Genomic DNA, 20,706 nt, shown 5'->3' with positions numbered 1-20,706 from the left:
GTGGTCTCTGCACTACCATTCCTTTCTTAACTCATTGCGGCGAGTCGTTATAGTAGTAATATACTCCTTTAAATATCCATCTTTCAGTCAAGGATGGTCTAAGGGGACCTCTAGGTCATAGGGCATTCCATACAACATTTCAAAGGGAGATATTCTGGTATCTGTTCTAGGTTGGGTTCTGACATTTAGTAGGGCCAGAGGTAAACATTTAACCCAGGACATCTTAGTTTCCATCATTAACTTGGTTAACTGCTTCTTTATTTCCCCATTCATTCTTTCAACTCTTCCAGAGCTTTGGGGGTGCCACGGAGCATGGTATTCCCATTGGGTTCCCATCGGGGCTAATGTTTCCTTCACGGTGTTGGACACAAAGTGTGGACCCCGATCAGAATCTATAGTTTCAATGTTCCAATATCTAGGGACAATGTGCTCTAATAAGATCTTAACTACACTCAATGCTGTTGCTCAAGCAGTGGGGAAGGCTTCCACATAATGGGTTAAATGGTCTACTATTACTAGCAAATATTTATACCTTCCTACCTTTGGTAATTCAGTGAAATCAATTTGGATCTTTGAAAAGGGCCTGTGAGCTAACTCTTGTCCTCCCGGAGTTCTTTCCCTCATTTGCTGTTTATTGACCTTTTGGCATGTTAAACAGTCTCCTAAAATTCTTTTGGCTATGTTGTATACTCCTGTACACATATATTTAGTAGAAAATTGGTCTACTAGCATCTGTACTCCCCAGTGGGTCTTACAATGGAAGTTCTTCATAATTCTCCAGGCCATCAATTTCAGAAGCACTTCTCTGCCATTGGGGAGTTCCCACTTTCCTTCTTTCTCGTATATTCCCATTTGTCTCAATTTTTCCTTTTCTTGGTCAGTGAACTTCAACCCCTTTTTATCTTTGTCCTCATACTTATCCTTAATCTCTCTTGGAATCACTTTTATTGATAGTAAAGCCACCCGTTTTGCTTCCTCATCTGCTAAGTTGTTTCCTCTTATTTTACTGGTGGTACCTTTTTGGTGGCCTCTGACACGTACTACTGCTACTTGGGCTGGGCCTCTTAAGGCTTCCATCGTTTGTTTTATTAATGATTCATGTACTAACCCTTTTCCTTGCGAATGAATGAGGCCCCTTTCTTCCCAGATTTTTCCAAAAGTGTGAACCACTCCAAACGCATACTTAGAGTCCGTATAAATTGTTCCTGATTTTCCTTTCAGCAGTTTCAGGGCTCTCAATACCGCATACAGCTCGCATGCGTGAGCAGACCAAGTTTTGTCTAGTGGGCCTGACTCATCCAAATCTTTCCCATTTATCACGGCGTATCTGGATCTCCTTTTTCCTTCTACCACTCGGGATGACCCATCCACAAATAATTTTTCCCCTTCTGGCAGCTCTTCCTCTTCTAAATCCCTAATTTTTGACTGGCTCTCTATACATTTAATGCAATCGTGAGTTAGTTCCCCACTAGCTCCCCATACAAGAACTGGGCTGGGTTTTGCAGTGTGGTGTTTTCTATTTCTAATTTCGGGGAGTGGATTAAAATACCTTCATACTTCAAAAGCCTTGAATCAGTGATCCACTTCTCTGCTTTCTGTTGTAATACTCCTCTAATATTGTGAGGGGTTAACACCTTCAGTTCCCCTCCAAAGGTGATCTTATTTGCTTCTTCTACTAATAGGACCACTGCTACTATTGCCTGTAAGCACGTGGGCCATCCCCTGCTCACGGGGTCTAATAATTTGGAAATGTAGCCTACTGGTTTCTTTTTCCCTGCCCATTCCTGTGTGAGTACCCCAAAAGCTGTGCCTTCTTCCGTGTTTACAAATAAATAAAAATCTTTTAATATCTGGCAAGCTTAAAACAGGTGCACTTATTAAGTCATTTTTTAAGGCTTCCAGATTATTTTCCTCTGTCCATTTGAGTAATCCATCCTTGGTTAACTTCGAATACAAAAATTTTACCTTTTTGCTAAAATTCTCAATCCACTGTCTACAATATCCCAATAGGCCCAGTAATTGTCTGACCTGTCTTTTAATCTTAGGAGCTTGTAGGGACAAAATACTGTTAACTCAATCTGGGTCTAATTTCTTACTTCCCTTCATGATCCAATGTCCCAAGTATTTTACCTCCTCCTCCGTAAATTGTAACTTAGACTTTGACACCTTGAGCCCTTGCAAACTCAAAAACCTAAGTAGTTTAATACTTTCCTGTTTTACAGCATTTTTATTTTTACCAGCTAACAACAGGTCATCTACATATTGGACTGATGTCACCTCCCCACCTTAATTCATAGTTTCTTAAGATTTGTTCCAGAGCTTGTCCAAATAGATTAGGGGACTCTGTAAATCCTTGGGGTAATACTGTCCACCTCAACTGTTGTTTCCTATGAGTGTCAGGGTCCTCCCATTCAAAGGCAAAGTAATCTCTGCATTCCTCTTTTAGAGGGCAGGCCCAAAATGCATCTTTTAGGTCGATGACACTATACCATTGATGCTCAGGGTTCGATTGGCTTAATAGTGTGTGAGGCTTTGCTACTACTAGAAACCTAGTAACGGTTCTTTTATTTATTTCTCTTAGGTCATGCACCAGTCTGTAAGTTCCATCTGATTTCTTGTCTGGTAAGATAGGGGTGTTAAATGGGGACATACAGGGCACCAATAATCCTTTAGAAATGAGTCTCTCTATCGCTGGTTTTAGTCCTTGTCTTCCTTCTTGAGATACGGGATACTGTTTTACCCTTATAGGAATTCCTGGATTTTGGAGAGTCACTTTAAAAGGTTCAATGTCAAGTCTCCCTGTGGTCTCGGGAGTGTACCAAACTTCAGGATTAATTTTTACCTCATCTTCTACCATTAGGGGGCATAACCTGACTGTCAGTTCCTTATTTACTACCTCTAGGTTTATTTCCAGTTCCACTATTAAATTTCTTCCTAATAAATTGTAATCAGCTTCTGGAACTAACAAAAAGGACCCTAAACCATATTTACATTCTGATTCCACCTGTACATTCTTTATGACTGGAGCCTTAAAAGGTTCTCCTTTTGCTCCGACAACTTGGACTTTCTCCAAAGAAATTGCACATCCTCGGGGCAACTGTTGGACTGTTGATCTTTCAGCCCCGGTGTCTACCAGAAACACCACTGCTTGACGCTGAGGACCCAATTTTAATTTTATCAAGGGCTCTGTTCCTTTCGGGGTCCTCAGCACATAGAGCCCCTGACCCCACTAATCTTCATGAAACATCTGCTCATCCTGTATCCTCTTCCTACAATCTTTCTTCATGTGTCCCTTCTTTTTACAGTAAAAACACTCCATTGTCTTTAATTCCTTCCTCCCCTGCGGTGGCGGTAATCTTCTGGTCCCATTGTCTCTTTTCCCCCAGGACCGTACTGCCGCCATTGCTCCCTTCTGACCTTCCCTGACCGCGGCTACTAGAATCCTAGTCTGCTTCCTCTGGGCCTCCTCTTCTCACGTATACCTTCTGTGCTTCCCTCAATAATTCGTCTAATCCTCACTCCTGCCAATCTTCTATCTTTTCTAGTTTCTTTCTAATGTCCACCCAGGACTTTGCCACAAACTGTTTTTAACAGAGCTTGTCCCACCGGGGTAGCAGGGTCCACCCCTGAATACAACTGGAGACTCCATTGAAGCCTCTCAAGCCATTCTGTTGGAGTATCATCTTTCTTTTGTTGTTCATTAAATGCTTTATTAATATTCTGTCCCCGAGGGACGGATTCTCTTATGCCTTGTGTAATTATGGCCCAGAGGTCTGACATATTAGCCCTGTGCTCCGCATTTTGATTATTCCAGTTAGGCCTCACCAGGGGCCATTTTTGATCGGCGGACGGCCCAGCCTGATGTTGCTGATCCCAAATTCTCATCCCTGCTCTTCTGATCATAACTCTCTCTGCTGCAGTCAATAAAATCCCTAATAGTACTTGTAACTCATCCCGGGTATATAGACGGGGGCCCAAAAACTGATCCAATCTTTCAGCAGTCCCCAGAGGATCTTCTAGAAGGCTGCCCATTTCTTTTCTAAAGTCCCTCACATCCCCTGTGTTGAGTGGCACTGACACATATCCTACTCCAGGCTGATTACCCTGTCCTGGGATGGGGACTTCCCATAAGGGGAATAATTTTTTTTCCCGGTCTTTGTCCCAAGTTTTACTTCTAGTGACCCTTCTAGGTGGTGAAGGGGAATTCTCAGACTCTACACTCGGATCATGGTGCCCTGCCCCCACAGAGGGTGCCGCGGGTGCGGCATCAGGTTGCCGCTCCTGATTATGGGGAGCATACGGAGGTGGCCAGTCTAAAGGGTCCCCCTCAGGTTCGGATTTCTTAGACCTTTTTCTTGGAGAGTACATAGAGATACCATATCAGATGGATGTGATATCCAAAGGCGAGCGTATTCGCTCTCTTCTGGGTTAACTGGCTCCTTACTATTAACCCATAAATTCAATTCCACACAGACCCAATTTTCAAAGGACCCAAAAATGGGCCAAATGGTATGGGGGTTTCTCAATGATTTCCCTCCTCATACTTTCATGCAATAATATACCATTTTTTTCCTTACTCTTTTCTTTCCTACAGGTGGAGTCATTCCATAATTTAATCATTAATCCCAGAGGACTATCTGCGGGAATGTCAGGTAGCCTATCCCCAGGACCACCCATGGGATCAGAAGGCTTACTCTTCTTCTGTCCCATCTTCCGGAGTGCCTTGATTTGTTCACACACACGCTCCCCTCGGTCGTGACTCACGCCCTCGCAGGCTATGAGAACTGCACTACTGGAGGGTCCACACTCGCTTGGTCTCCACAAGACCTCTCGTTCACTCACACTCCGGGATACCCAACCCCGACCGAACGGATCACCTATAAGTACTTACTCAGTCCAGAGTCTTTGTCCGGATCTTCGTGCACAAAAATTATGGGGCTCTGCAGATTCTTCTGCTCATTCATCAATTTGGGAGGGGTTCGGAACTACAGGTCTTGATAGAGGGATATCCCAGATCGGAGCCATCCGAAGATGGGGTGCATCCCTGTTCTGGGTACCCTGTACCAAGTGAGCCTGGATCTGAGTCATGGCACCAAAATTGTTACAGAGGGCCTTAAGTAAATCAATAAGCCAGTCCCATTGACTCGTAAGGTCGTTTATTTAGCAAGTGATGAATGAGCAGAACAGCGCTGGGCGGCCAGGGAGTCTCCGCTCCACCAACGGCTAGCAACTTTCCTTAAGCTCGGAGCAGATTTTATACAGTCTCTTTTCCGGTACACGTGTCACCCCCTGTCGTACTCTGCGCGTGCGCTGTCTTGTTGCTAGGGGGTCTTTCTCTGCCTTCTGGTGGTCGTGGGGCTGAAGGCCGACGTCTTCCTCTTACGACCGGCTCCCAACCCCTCTTCTGGCTCACGCGCAGTCTGCCTTGTTCTATGTGAGCTTAGCATGAATGTCCTCCCCACGGTGTAATTTTCACCCTTTGTCTGGAATGTGATGATCCTGCAAGCTTGCAGTGCTCTTATCAGTCTGAGCTAATTGCTAACCATTTGTTTTTCCTAAACAAGGAGATTTATGGACGTATCTGTAACGGGTGCCATCCTGTTTTCGAATTCTTGTTCCCTACAATCGATCCCTTGAGAGAGCCCCCCCCTCCCCGTTCGGGAAAGAAAAACTGGTTTCCTCTTTTATTAATTGTTCTCTCTCAGCTATGTGGTTACGTGACTATATTCTTTGACTACCCATAAGATACATATAAGACGTATAGTTATAATTAGTTCTATATGGTCCCCTACATCAATGAATGCCTTAAAAGGTTATGTCTGTTTACGTTACAGGATGTTCGTGGTTGGAAACGATGCCTCCTGCCATGGTTGTTCAACCATGGCTTCAAAATCTCTACGATTTGATTAACAAACAATGCACGCTTTTTACAGTGACAGTGATGTTTCATGGTGAAACCTGCTTTCCCACTGCAGAGCTTCCAGACTCGGTGTCCGTGCTTGCTGGGGAAGGCAGTGCTGGAAGAGCTGAAAGCCCACACGCACAGAAACCACCATCCCCGTCACTGACTGCCTGCAGTTCTCAAAAACAACTGTGTAACCTTGGTTTGTGCGGACAGCCTTCACTCAGATTATGTTTTAAAACAACTGCCCATCCTTTCCATGCTATAAAATCCAATTTGACAGAGGATTCAATTACCACTAATCATGCTTCACAATTAAAAGCCTGAAGAGAAGAGCATCTTACCCCCATGTCCAAGGCATATAATTCTGTTTCATTAGCACTATAGTATTTTATTCTGTGTCAGGTGCCTACATGTTTGTCATGGAAGTTACTAATAATCATTACTATCATTTTTTTAAAAGTAAATAAATCAAAAGCCATGCGTTTAAAAGAAAGTAAAATTGCATAGTTTTGGTAAACAGAGTTGATGGAAAAGAAGCCTAACTGTTCCTTTGAGGTGTATATATAATTCTGAAATGTGCCAACATTATGAGAGTTACCTCCTGCTTCTCCTTTGGGAAAGCAAATGCAAATTATTTAAGTAGTGGAATATGAATATACACTGTGGTTTCTAAAGGTGCAGAAACCGGGTAAATAGGAAGTGTAGCATTTCAACAGTTATTTTCGTAAGTGACAGTTTTCACCTCTCTTTTCATATGGAAAGAAATACACCAGTGTAATTCCCAAATGTTTTGTTGTGTTGTTTTTTTTTTTTCCACAGCTAGCCAGGCAAATTAGTTAATAAACAAATAAAACCCCTACACTTCTACCTATGCATTGTTAGGGATGAAATACATCTGCACAGATGCCAAAAATCCGCAGTTATTGTTTATGCAACTATAAAGACTCTTCTGAAAACACACATATCCAGAAGTAGCCTAAGACTGAACAGTCTTGAATTGCCCAAGAGGGCTTTTTAAAGATCTCTCCCCTACATCACCTCAGCAATTCGCAGGTTTCAAGCTGCACTAAGGAATCCCATCTTTCCAGCCTAACCACCTCCACAAACTCTTGCATCCTGCCAGTCACAACTCTCTTCAAAGTCTTCCTATTAATTAGTTCTTGAGCTTCGGGTCACATTTTGCTCACTTCATTAGTGCCTGCAAAACCCCTTTGCCTCCGAATAACTGATATTTGTATTAAACAAACACAAACATAAACACAGATGCAACAATTTTGATCTATCTATCTATCAACAATACGGCCCAGCCCAAGTGCCTCTTAAGGACAAGGCTTCCTGGCTACGGCCTTTCTGGAACACAACTTGCTAAAAATTCCTCTGCACTTCGTATCTCAGACCACACATCTTGCATAGGTATCAAGAAGATGAAATTGGAAAACCTGGTCCTAATAGATGTGTGTAAGCAATCGGATTAACCAAGGCATGCTGCTGAATCTCACACCCTTCAGCATCAAAAGCAGCAGTGCAGCCCGGTGTTAACTGCCTTTGCTGAAGGGTATTGTTCCTGTCGCAGGCTGTTCTTTCACTGTGCCTGTTGCATCGAATAATTTATTGATGCTTTAGAAAAAGTTTATTTTCCTGTAGACTTCTTAGGCTGTATCATCTACACAAAATGAATCAGGATGAGTTTTAGGAGTTTTGTGGCACTTAATTGGGACTGTTGGAAAACATAATGCAGAGCCCACAGGTTTAACCCCACCTGCAAGCATTACTCTCCTGTTTTGACTCTTACTTCCGTCCCTGTTGCTATAGGAACGGATTACACTGCCAAAAATGGAAGGATGATAATTACCTGGAAAAAAAAAAAAAAAAAAAAGCAAGCTGGGAATGCAGCTAAAGATTATTTTAAAAGCACTCTCGAAGCATTTTGGTATTATATCCTTTACAATATAATATCCCTTATGTCTCTCTTACAAAGCCAGAAGCTATCAATCAACAGGAGTGGAAACAATGCCTTACATTTCAGGAGAAATCAGCTTCAAACAGAATTTCCCTCAGTTAGCCTTCTCAGTTTTGTAGTATCTATGTGGGGAAAACAAACTACATCACAATGAACAGTTTCTGATCACTGGAAGCAGTGAAATCTCATTTGCTGGACTGGAGTTCGTGGCCTAGTGCCCTTTAAATTGAATTGCATTCAGCGTTTCTGTTATTTTTGCCCATAATCACTTTCTGCGGAGTATTGCGGGCGTTGTGTTTAATTTGCAAGAGGACCGGAGCATAGTGGGCAAGATCCAGTGGATGCCAAACCACAGCCCATCCTGTTACGTATTTTCACACCGTTTGGCACAGGCCAGGAGCCAGACGTGTTATCTCCACAGACCACTGGCCTACAGGACACCGTCACTCTCCTTTCTTTTGGAAAGTGGACCAAAACCCAAAGGGAAGACACCCCGTTACTCTCTGTGTCTCCCTCCTCCTGCCTTGTCGAAGGCCATGGGACCCCAAGGCCCGGCTACGGGGCGGTGCTTGATGCCACCGCAGGCCGGGCTGGGCTGCTCTGGGACTGCGAGCGGGACAACGGCCACTGGCTGTGGGGATTGATTCCCGTGCAGGTCACAGAGACAAGACCACAGACAATCAGTATGATTGGAAGTCAAGCTCAAGCTTTATTTGCAAGCACGCCTTCATATATACTGTTGTAATAAACTGTTGTAACTAATTTGCTAAGTTAAGCAAGGCGGGTATGATAGGTTTGAATGATCTGTAAATGTTAAACCACACTATCCTGCTGTCTAAAAGTATTGTAAAAATAGAATATGGTACCCTGTGTGGGTTTTGAAATGATTTGCAGTTACTATAACCTATACTACAATGAATGTTTGAATATATATGGATAAAATATGAAGTATGCCATTCAGTTGGAAAAATGTAACTACTTCTCGGAAACCCCATCACCTAGAGATAACATGTAACTGCTGCTTGAAGGAAAGCCCAACAAAAGGTGATCATGAGACTTTCAAAGGACCCAAAGGAGAAAGAGCAGGACAATCGTCTGACAAGAAGAGGCTTGGTTAAGACGGTGGTACAGGAGTATAAAAGATGCTGCTTTTTAGAACTCGGTGTGTGTCTTGGTGGAGCGGAGACTCCCGGCACACCCAGCGCTGCTTTGTCTATTGTTTCTCAGCCTCAATCAATTGAACCCAATTAAAAATGTATTTATATTTAAAATTGACTCCTTTGATTATAACACTGTTTTGCTATCTTGCGTTACTCTTGTGCGTGTTTATTTCTAAAAACACTTCCCTGCGGTACCTTCCACAAACATTGCCGCCCGCAGGCAGCCAGCAGCTAAATTCCTGCTTTGGCAATTCCCAAAGGTCCCTTCTTCATCAGTTTCTTCCCTTGCAAGCACATTCTTTTCTTCTGGCCTTCTTGTAACTATTTCTTGCTTTTGGACATCATTAATCTTCCGGCCCGAGTGCTGGTTGTATTTTTCCATTGTTAGTGTGTGGGGAAAGTTCAGTAAGCCAGCACAGCACCCGCCACCGGCCACCGGCCACCGGAAACAAACCGCCACCGGCCACCGGCCACCGGAAACAAACCGCCACCGGCCACCGGCAGGCGCCCCTGGCCGGCCGGGCCTCACTCCGAGGGGCCGCTGCGGAGCTCCCGAGTGACCGTTACCCGGCGCGGCGGGCGCGGTTCCCGCCGCCGGCAGCTCGGCCCCAGACCCCTCCCGGCTGCGGGGCCCCCCCCGGAGGCCGCTCGCCGCCGGGCCGGGATGGAGCTGCGCGGCGAGCGCCCGCCACGGGCCTGCGGCGCCCGGCCGGGCCCTGAGGCAGCGGGGAGGGAGGGAGGGAGCCGCCTCCCGCCGCCCCGGCTGGGCCCCCCTCGGCCTTGCTGCTGCCTGGCTGAGGCGGAAAGGCCTCTTGTGATGCCAGGCCCCCGATTTTGTTCAGGTTGGCTTTTAAGGTCTTCCAGGCTGGCGAACTTAACGTGCACAAGGGCCGAGTCGTCGTCTCTGAACGTTTCCTTCGTATCAAATAGTCCTCTCTTCCATCTTAGTCTTGTTAAAAAATATACTAAAAAGGGGACACCTTTAGTGCGCTTGTTGATGCTGTTCCATTTGTTTTGAGAAAAAAACCCAAATGTGTGTCTATTTTTACGCAGGGAACTGCAGCCGCGCTGCTTTACTTGCAAAAGCAGAGGAGCTGTTGGCGGAGACAACAGCAGGTGGAGATCCTCGGGCGTGTTTTCTGAAAGGACAACTGTACTACGAAGAGGTGGTGGTTTTCTTCTTTTAAGTAAATATTATAAAGCTGACAACTTTCAATGAGGTTTCAGTGGGAAGAAGAGACACCTTAATACAAGAGATGCCTATGCCTGGGTTTGGTTTTTTTTCCATTAAAATCACCAGGTGTTCCCCTAAATACTTTTTTCCTACACCTTCCCCAAACATCTAGTGGGGTGTTCCAGTTGCCCCCCAGCTCTGCCCAATCAGCGTCATACAACTCCTTACAGCACTGAATTCTTAAGAAAGGTGAGAGTACAGGTGCCTTCTGTACTTCCTTTTTTATACTCATAACAGTTAGGTTGTTGTTTTGGGTTTTTTTTTTTCCCCCAGAGTTCTTTAAAAAAAAAAAAAAACAAAAAACACACCACTCAGTCATAACAGCTAAACTCTGAGAGAATTAGTAGTTTAGACAGTATCAAGAAGAGGCATATTGTCACTGTGAGGGTGTTTGACTATTGCGCTATTGCTCAGTTCTAAGCTTTTGCAGTCTGGTATTGTTTTATCAAAACATACAGAAAATTTGAAGGAAAAGTGTGGAGAAGAACATTTTAATTTCAATAGTGTTTGCTTAGATAAAAATATTTTCATAAGGACACCAGGCTCAGTTAACTCTTACATTACAGTTGTTTAACTGTGTATTTTTAAATATAATTTCTTCTTTGACTTAATGCAGCAAATACTCTCCGAGATGCTTTCCTGGAAGTGAAAGTATCTCTGCTGTTGCGGGCGATGCCTGCATCAGAAACATGCAGCAGACAGATGTGTCCGTCAAGTCTTCGGACATCTGAGTTTAGTCTTTGTGAAACCAACCCCTAGTTGAGATGTAAAAGCAGACTCTTAAACCCTCAGGGTATAAGAATAGCTCACCTAAATTAAGGGATGTCAGCTAGATAGGACATCTAGCATTCAGGGCATCGGAATTAAGACCCTTATTAAATTAAAAAGATGGCATTTTGAGGGAGAGGAAGAAAGGCTGTCAGAGCATCTTTTGATTTCAGAGATGATATTTGTATACCCCTAACTTATATTTAGGGTTTTTTAAATGCATATAAAAACAATAAAAACTTTTTTGAAAGCCCTAAGGACTTCCACCCCATCCAACTTTCTTGTGGTTTCTGACTTAACTGTATTTCCAGTCTCTGCCCCTTCTATGGTTGCAATTTTTTGTTCTTTGTTCAATGCTCCAGGTTGAAAAACTGTAAGAGAGTATATACTAGAAAGTTAAGCTGCCATATGTACTCTTTGTTCTGTGTATTTCATTTTTTGTTCTGTCCTTCCCAGGGGTTGTATGAAGAAGCATTAATACAATTTGAAAAAATCAAGGATACAGATTTTCAAGCAATGTATCAGCTTGGTGTAATGCATTATGATGGACTAGGCACTAAAGAAGACCCTGTGAGTAATCTAGCTGTACAATTTTTACTTTAACATTAGCTGATAATTACTAAAAGCTTCTTTAGTTTAAAATAAACAAGTCTTTGATTTAGAATGAGTTTCATAAAGTACAGATGTTTACAAAGTGTCATTAAAGAGAGAGGGTTCTGGGCTGAAGGAGTTCTCAAAAATACCTATAATAAAATAAGTTTATATGAAAAATATAATTTGTATTTTAAAATAGAACCTCTAAGGGTTTAGTTGTACTATGCTTAAAATTTGTTATTAATTTGTTACTTTTTAATAAGCAGTATATATAAATAAAATATGTAAAAATGGAAATCAAACAACTATATTTCAAAGTGTAAAACATATGTTGCACAAAGATGTTTTTTAAGGTATTTTTTATTCTCTTAACATGAATGCTAAGGAAGACTGTGTTTCTGCCAGTGGTTGGCAATAATATTTTTAAATTAGACAAATGAAGAATTAGTTTGCAAGAACTTGAAGAATTCAAAATGAAGAGTTACATTACAAAAAACAGAAAAAAAAAGGAATTAATTGCTACAATAAGAAGAATTTATTGGAGAACATGATCTTGAAGAATGGTATAAGGAAAGAATACAAAGAGGATGAAGGAAAGGGTAGATAACAAGACAGGAGAGCGTGAAAATTAACCCAACTGTATTAACAAATCAGATTCTTATCTAGTGCTTAGACGATTGTCAGCAAAGCAGAAAATATTCTTTTTAGGGGTGGTTCATTTATTCTGTGTGCTGTATGCCTGTATAGTTACCGCATTGGTTTACTTAAAATTAAACATTTTAGTAAAGTTTCTTTCTTTTTTTGTGTATTACAATATGAGAGGTGAATAAAAGAGGAACCTTTTAATATACTAGAAACAGTCCTTTATAAAACAGGTGTCCATGCTAAATCCTAGCAGCATAAATCTTGTTTCCAAAATACTCATGAGATCCTTGGATGATACACCATACAGCTGCTGACATGAAGCGTTCTCCATTTGCTTATTTAACACAATCACTTTTTTGTCCATTATTAATCTAAGGTATTCTTAATGGAGGGACTTCAGAGTGTACTATTGTATTGCTTTGCCTTCTGTTAAGGTTGGTTTAGGATTTCAGATACATCTGTGAAATGCTGGGGTTTCAACCCCAAGCCCCAAGTTAAGGCTGACATGTGGGTGATTCCCACAGCCCTTCCCAAGGGGGGTGAGTTTCCCTTTAGGCTTCCCTCCAGGGTGGGGCGGCCTGGCAGACAGAGCCATGGGGTAAAGGAGCCCCAGGGGTCCCGCATTCAGTAACCAAGGGTCAGGTGTCCCACTTGGGGATAACAGCTGGGACCCCTGGCAGGAGGGGCAGTGTCTGTGTGTGAGGGGGATGCCCTGTGCAGAGTTCCCTGTTGGGGAAGGACCTCCCGCCTCCCTGGGACTGGGCTCCACTCAGGTCTGGCTTTGGTAAACGCGGGCTGTGCAGAGATTCAGTGTGTGGCTTCCTTGGTCTGATGTGTTTGGCTTGTTGACTCGGTTGTCTCCCGTCCCTTCTATGGGAGACTGCATGGCACCATTTATCCCACCCACTGTTGGTTGTGTGGTGTCGTTGTTGGGGTCAGTGGGATTGATGTCGATTGTGTGTAATCTGGCTGACTTGTTTGTACCCCCAGCGCTCACCCATGGACTGACCCTTTTGTATCAAATACAACCTGGTTATTTGTTCATCTTTATGCTGCCTGTGTCTTTTATGCTAGGCTTCACAATTGGCAAAACAATCCTGCAATGCAGAAAAAGTTTACAGAAGTCTGAAAATGTAGCAAATTTAGGATGTGACATTCATAAGCACAAGAATATTTCTGAGACAATTTTTATCAATGGAGAAGAGTAATATTATATTAGATGAACATTTATAAGGAAATGTTTCACATTAAAAATATGCTGGAGTAGAAAAATCTAGGAACTACCTAGTAACTAAAGGTCAGTTCCGTTTTGGTATGATACTGTTCTCCAGACCGTCCTACCAGTATGCCTCAGCCTTTCTTCAAAGTGGAAACAGTACCTGTCTTGCAGAAGTTAGTGGATTCTCAGGTTCTTTATTTCATCCTCTTCCCAGTCTGAACATAATAATTGAAGTATCTCAATTTTAGGAAAAGGGAGTGGAATACATGAAGAAAATACTTGACTCTGATTCCCCGAAAGCAAGACACTTGAAGTTTGCAGCTGCATACAATCTTGGCAGAGCGTATTATGAAGGATGCGGTGTTAAGCAGTCAGCTGAAGAGGCTGAAAGGTAAGGGCAGTCAGTAATTTTCCTGTTGAGTGTAGATGCTAAGATGCTGCATTACTTAAACTTCCCTTGTCCCCATTTTCTTAGGTTGTGGCTTATTGCGGCAGACCATGGGAACCCAAAAGCAAGTGTGAAGGCCCAGAGTACTTTAGGAATGCTTTATTCTGTATCAGTTCCAAAAGACCTGAAGAAGGTAAAGCTCACTTGTACCTTTTGAGTTTCATGAGTCCCCATTAATTTGGAATTTCACAGAAAGAGTACAGTGATATACTCGACTCTGAAAGCTGTATTTTAAGTACTGCTAGGCATTATCATCCATTTAAAGCCTGTATGAACAGATGGCCAGAATCCCTCATTTTGACTCACTTGACACTGCTAGCTGGGATTTTTCTTTTTTTTTTTGGGGGGTGGGGGAGTATCAGGGGGAAGGATGTATAAAAATTTTGTCAGTCTTGGCACCCTTCAGAAATGAAGCAGGTGTCACTGACTGACAGCTCTGACAGTAAACAAGGCAGCTTTAAAAGCTTTACAAGGATTCTGCTTTATGTACAAGCACTTCTTACAGGCCGGTTAATGTAAAAGCTTTTATAGGAACAGTATGCAAGAAAAGCAGCTAAAGTGAATATATACTCCAACTTTGTGCCTCTTGTTTAGGCCTTTTTCTGGCATTCAGAAGCATGTGGCAATGGAAATTTGGAATCGCAGGGTGCCCTTGGTGTTATGTATCTCTATGGACAAGGTGTATGTAAAAACACTAAAGCTGCATTGGAGTGTTTGAGAGAAGCAGCAGAACGTGGAAGCATCTATGCTCAAGGCCATCTTGTGGAATATTATTACAACAGGAAATTTTATTCAACAGCTGCTGCAGTAGCCAAAAGGTGAAGTTAATTTCACTTTTTTAAAATTGTAGTTCTTCATGTAAGACCGTGGAACTCACATTAAAATGATTAAGTTCAGTCTCTTGTGTCTCAATCTCAAGAGACATTTGAAATAATGAATTGCAAGACCTCATCTTTAAAGAGGGAATAGCAAACCACAGACAAAATGAATACTCTGAGGTTCTCAATTATTCAGTGCAGTTGAATTTTACTTTCTGATCCCAGGAAGCAAAACAGCCTTGAATTAGGAATACCAAGTAGAAGCCCACACTCAACCCTGCCTTCCTGTCTCCTTGGTCCAGAACCTGCTCTAGGCTCCTGCCTTCCCTCTTCCCTTTTGAACCCCTGCAAGTATTCTTCTGTTCTCCATCTCCCCCATCTTAATGTCATTTCTACCCACTGTCTCCCACCCCAGCATTTCCTTGCTCTGTGGCTTTGTGTGTTGGTCCAGTTCCTGTGTCCTTTGCAGGAAATGCAAGCACTGATAGTGGGTGGGCGGGATCTTTCACCCTGAGCAGCGCGGCGTGGGGCCTACAAGCAGCTGCTGCACAGTGACAAGTCATCGCCGTTTGGCTTTCCATCAGTTGCTGCTCATGGGGCTGCACCCTGCGTAAGCATTTTCAAGCCTGGGCCACAAAACAGGCTTCTGCAAGCCAGCGGTCTCTGGCAATTACCTGCTTGCGTAGAGGTACTGGTCTGAGCCACAGTTCGGCAGCGCTGACGGGCTTTTCCACAGGCAGTCACTGTGGGACTCCTGCTTCACCTACATACTCCCCAGTGGTTTGCGTATTGCAGAAACAGCGGCTGCTGGTACAGCTGCAATATTAAACACTGCCAGTCTGTATCAAGTTTCTGTATCTTGAACCAGGGGGAAAAGAGAAATTAAAAACCCAAACCAAAAACAACTGAGAAAACCAGTTCTATTGATGATAAACAGCACATTTCTGTGACAAACCTCCAGAGCTGTACAGTGCATGTTAAAAACTCAATCTGTCAATCAGATTAATAATTTGCCGGAAATAAGATGCAGATACACTGACTACTTATGCAAGCTCCACACAACAGCATTTGTGCTTTTTGTGGTATGTTTATGAAGCTGCAGCTGCCCAGCAATAAACGTGTCACAACTTACCACCTTACTCAACCTATACCATAGATAGCACTGCACAGCAGCAGCTCTGGTCATCCAGTAGTTCAGCAATGACTGTTCTTTGCTGTGCTTATTGCTGAAAAGGGTTGTTTTCTCTCTGAACTGCTGCTTTTCTTTCTCTTGCACTGAAAGTTGACTGATATCTAGCTTGTCTTGCTTGGAACGCATCCCTCCAGTCAATGCTGCACCACAGATTATTCCAACAAGAGTGTGCTTCATCAGCTGCAACTGTGCTTGCAGAAAATAGCAATGAAAGCTCATACTACAGCCAGGAATGACCGTTTCTGAACCAAAAGATACTGCCACCATACTCAAAACTTAATTTGGACTGCTGTTGGCCCTGAAGCAAAAATCTCAGAGCAGTTCAACCCAGTTGTATCAAGCCCCTCTTCTGCTAAGACTTGTTTTTCCTTCTAAGTCCTTGCCAACTACACAGTTTGTTACATTACATACAAACATTATGTGATTATGTACTGTATAACCTTACCTAATACTTGAAGTCTAGATGAGCTACTGATACTTCACCTCAGTAACAATTTTGTTACCCCATATAGCTGTACTTACGCTGTGTTGCTCTTGAAGGCAGCTGTGCTGAACTAGAATTTTTGCCTGACTTGACTGAGTATCGTTATTTGCATCAGCATCCTGTTGTGTCTCTCTTGGAAAGGAAGGCAAAAATGCTATGTATCAGGAAAGATAAAAGTTATTGTTATATTTGAATGTCCTTGCTAGTAAGTCTTGCTTGGTTTGGTTTTTTATTTTCTGTTGTGTTACTGTATTTGTGAATAGCACCAAATAAGGTGGGAGAACATTTGCTATCAACACATTCAAGTGGTTTTAGCAGGCACTGACTTCCAGAGGGTTAGTTCAGAACAATCTTCATAAACACCGATTTACAGGGAGTAGTTATAAACTGAAATGACTTGCAGTTTTCTTTTTTTTTTTTCTGTCAAGTCTGCAACCATTTGACACAATAAAAAACTAAAATGGTGTGTGAAGCAGCATGTAATTACTGTTATGTATCTGGAAAGTACATGAGGCTTGGGGGTTTCTGTTTTAAGACAATAGTTAGAAAAAAATCAATTCTCACTTAGAAAATGTTGTACCTATTAGTATGGTAGGTAATTATAGCCTGATAGTTAAAACCATCTTCACTTTCTCCCTCTGATTCTTAAACAGTTCTTAGTAAAAACATCAGGCTGAAAATAAGGTGACAGCAAGCAGACAGATGCATGCAGAAGGAAGAAAATAACAGAGCTGAAATAGTCATAAGTGGTTGTCATAAGTGGGTATGTCCAGGATCTTCAGATTACTGTGATGTGCTAATATCCTAGTAAGAACCTGGAATTTTAGAATCATGGAAGAGTTTGGGTTGGCCCTGTAAAAATTATCTAGTTCCAACTCCTCTGCTATGGGCAGGGACATCTTCCACTAGGTGAGACTGCTGTTATTTAAGAGCTTTGCCTTTCCTCCATATATGTATTAATTTCCATGAAATATTTTAATAGGAACAATTAGCATTAAACATGCTGCCTTTCATAACTAGTATAACTATAGTGAAAGTGGCTGCAAAAGTTACATATTTGTTTGCAATTTAATATCACAATATTCAAATAAGATTAACTTCAAACCAAATATTAAATAGAAGAATCCTCATTGGACTGCTGAATACATGTAGGTTTCATCTTATTTTAGAGAACGATGTAAAGAGAAAGGAGGCATTGTCAAGTCATATATGGGCAACTTAAATTATTGCTTGAAATAGCATTATCGAACCTAATGCTCCAAATTCCACAACAGGATTACAAAAAACGATGACATCGATACACTAGCAAAGATGACGGATTGTCTTCCTGCGTATGTAGCCAAGGGGGTGGCTATGGCTGCTTTCTACCTGGCTAGATGCCTCCAGCTTGGCCTAGGTGTACAGCAAGATCAAGCCGCTGCTAAAAAATACTATTCTCAGGTAAGATGGGAAAGTTTTCTAAGACTAATTTAGATCTCATGAAATTGAGTGATACCTTGGATTTGAGTCTTTAAACTTGCTGTTTGGTTAAAGACTGCAACATTATTTATGTTAAAAAAAAAAAAATCTGTGCTAGAAAATGAAGAGTGATAAAAGTATATTGAAAACTACTAAAAATAGTCTTGACAGGATACTGTCTGCCCACTTAAGCAAACAATGCTTTCAGCCAAACAACACAATCTGTGATAATCACCACAGCAGAGCTTGATAACCTGCAAGATAAATTAGCCCAACAATTTGAATAATTTTATCCCCAACTGATTTGCTGTCTGTCGTTCTCTCAAACTGAAAAATCCTCACTTTTCCTCTACTTTTGATTCTCCAACAATTACAACCTTCACTTACAATACTTACATCAGTCATAACTGGTTGTCATGATTATTTTTATGTTTACATTTTTAGTGATAGCTGAGAATCTACTGTTACTGATACACAGGGGAAAATAGGTCACCTTTTTTGAATGTTGTGAAGTCAGATTTATTGCTTGAGGAAAAAGCTCAATAAGGGCTTCTAGAAGACAAATCTGTTAAATAATATCAGTGATGCCTAAAGGTACAGTCCAGGCAAGATGATTATACCAACTGAAGGGACTGCAGCAAGACTGGATCTGTGCTTCAGAGAGACTACAATTTCTGTGCATGTAGAGACCATTTGTTTCTGCAGGTAGAATACTTTGATGTCCAGCTTGTTGCAATCCAAATAAATGGCAAGTTATGTAAATGATAAATTGCCCACTAAAAATTTTTGTGGCTCCTTACTTGGGGAGCCATTGATACAAGCAGTCTACCAGAGCAGGTGATCCTCTGAATACATACATTTTAAACATTTTGTTCTCCTGCTGTGAAAAGTCTTACACAGGGTAGGATGAGGAGGAGATCTGGAGAGGAATGTAAGATGGGCTGTTATCAACAGTGTAGCCCTAGATAAGTCTTAAGGCATGGAAGAGGCCCATCAAGATTAAACTGCTGCATGGATTCGTGTGTGTATAGCCCTTCCCACTGTCTTCCATCAGGTCTAGTATAATGATCACAACTGAAAGAAAATTGCAGCCTTCACTCATCATGCACTAGCTGTACATCTGAGAACGGTCTAGAAATGTCACTAGCTTCTTAGTATAAAAAGAGATTCTTTCTACTGACTGGTGCCAGGCATCTCGATTACATCAACAACAGAAGAGAAGGAACAGAAAATAAACAAGGATGCTAAGTGAAGCAGTAACTTTAGGACAAATAGAAGACAAGAGTTGTGGGTGCGTTCATTTTTCTTTTGTGCCCGGAACATAATTCTTGTGTTAACCATACAATTATACCCATTTAAAATTAAAATCTTGTTTGCTGTTTTAATTAACTGCTCAGCTGTGGTTGTGACCTACCATTCTTAGACCCAGTCAGTTTTGAAAGAGGCAAGAAAGAGAAGATGGGCTTCCCAGAGGGTACTGACATAGATGATGGAAGTGAAGGAAACTGATTGTGTCTGTAAGCAGATTTATGTTTCTGGCTGTTGTACCAGCACATGCCATACCAACAAACAGAATAAAAATATAAAACCAAGCCTAACACTGTAGCCAAGTACACTCATTTTAAATACTGAATTTTTCCTATGTGGCATCAGAAACAGGCATTTAAAGCTGAATATATTAACTCTTAACAAGTTGATTATCTCAGATAATGTCAGCAAAACTTAAAGACCTTATTAATGTTATATTGGCAACATACAATTTTATTTTAGCTACAAACTAGAGATCCCTATTCTTTGTTTTTAAAGGCATGCCTTCTGGATCCTGGTGTTGCTTCTGACCTTGAGCTGGCAGCTAATCTTGGGAGAATTTAGTGTTTCCTTTAACTGTGACTGGTATATAAATGTGTTTCCTACAATAAACCACCTTTAATGTCCAGTAATTATAGACTGTTTACCACTTACTGCTTGCTTAACAATTTTCTATAAATGATTACTTAAAGCAATTTACTGACTCTTTATGTAAAAAAAAAGAGAAAGCAAAAAGCTCACACTCATTCTTTAACTGAGATGAAGCAAAGGCAGAGTTTTTTAAATGGTATTGAAGGCTTAAGGTTTATTAAGGACATTTTACTGGGACAGATGTCCTGTGTCTTCATGTCATACTGCTATATAGCACATGAATCAAACCAAAACCAAATTAAAATGGTTGTTTCCTTTCCTGCATTTTCAGTATTTAAACATTACATTTTAATACTCCAAAAAGCTTGGGCCCAAACTTGTCTAGTTTTCACATACAACCCATTCACAGGGCATGACCATTTTTAAACCTTACCTTAGTGGTGCACTTACTTTCTTTTGTGTGTTTTTCTAATGCATCTAGATCTACTGACATGTTTTAACACATTTTACTCTTGAACTGAAAAGATTCAAAGTTGGAAATTGGCCTGTATGACACTAAGCTATACAGTTCAAACCATGTCAACTTCTAAAACTAGAAAATACTACTTACAGATCTATGGAAAAAAAGACATTAGTATGAAAACATTCAATATACACGTTCTCTGCATGGCGCCTGTTCTCCTCAATCCTTCATATTGCACTTACACTGCCTCTGTTCGTACTAGAAATGGTCAAAAACCTCTTGGCTCAGAGGGCATATGCCTAAATAATGTTATGATCAATCTTTTATTAAAAGATCCTTTGATTAACCACTAGTAAATTTTACCGATTGCTCTGGTAAGCTTGCACACATCTAAATACCTGTTCAGTTGTCAAACTGTGTACATGCAGAATGTGGCTTGCTTCTTAGGACTGTGCTGCG

General features: G+C 41.6%; 1 protein-coding gene across 3 annotated transcripts; it reads left to right on the top strand.

Moving 5' to 3' along the window:
* The first annotated feature begins 9,521 nt into the window (after positions 1 to 9,521).
* Positions 9,522 to 20,700, top strand: LRP2BP (LRP2 binding protein). 3 transcript variants are annotated; one of them, XM_074905828.1, is made up of 8 exons: positions 9,522 to 9,751; positions 10,080 to 10,191; positions 11,484 to 11,597; positions 13,734 to 13,876; positions 13,961 to 14,066; positions 14,528 to 14,751; positions 17,702 to 17,867; positions 19,692 to 20,700. In XM_074905828.1, the coding sequence occupies exons 1-8, from the start codon at positions 9,690 to 9,692 to the stop codon at positions 19,755 to 19,757; spliced, it is 993 nt and encodes a 330-aa protein (XP_074761929.1). In that variant the 5' UTR covers positions 9,522 to 9,689; the 3' UTR covers positions 19,758 to 20,700. The 3 variants fall into 3 exon arrangements, with proteins under 3 accessions (XP_074761929.1, XP_074761927.1, XP_074761928.1); XM_074905826.1 differs by having other exon boundaries at positions 9,522 to 9,867; positions 10,079 to 10,191; positions 19,692 to 19,950; XM_074905827.1 differs by lacking the exon at positions 19,692 to 20,700 and adding an exon at positions 18,940 to 19,668 and having other exon boundaries at positions 9,522 to 9,867; positions 10,079 to 10,191.
* The last annotated feature ends 6 nt before the right edge of the window (positions 20,701 to 20,706 follow it).

This window comes from Athene noctua, chromosome 4, assembly GCF_965140245.1.
Source record: "Athene noctua chromosome 4, bAthNoc1.hap1.1, whole genome shotgun sequence".
NCBI classification, from domain to species: Eukaryota; Metazoa; Chordata; class Aves; order Strigiformes; family Strigidae; genus Athene; species Athene noctua.
This window is presented reverse-complemented; position numbering and strand designations above follow the sequence as displayed.

Excerpts from the sequence above, each read along its gene's own strand:
- LRP2BP (XM_074905826.1), top strand. The coding sequence starts at position 9,690 with ATGGAGCTGCGCGGCGAGCGCCCGCCACGGGCCTGCGGCGCCCGGCCG. Across the intron at positions 14,752-17,701 it reads GCTGCTGCAGTAGCCAAAAG|GATTACAAAAAACGATGACA; the intron begins GTGAAGTTAATT and ends ATTCCACAACAG. Across the intron at positions 17,868-19,691 it reads CTAAAAAATACTATTCTCAG|GCATGCCTTCTGGATCCTGG; the intron begins GTAAGATGGGAA and ends TTGTTTTTAAAG.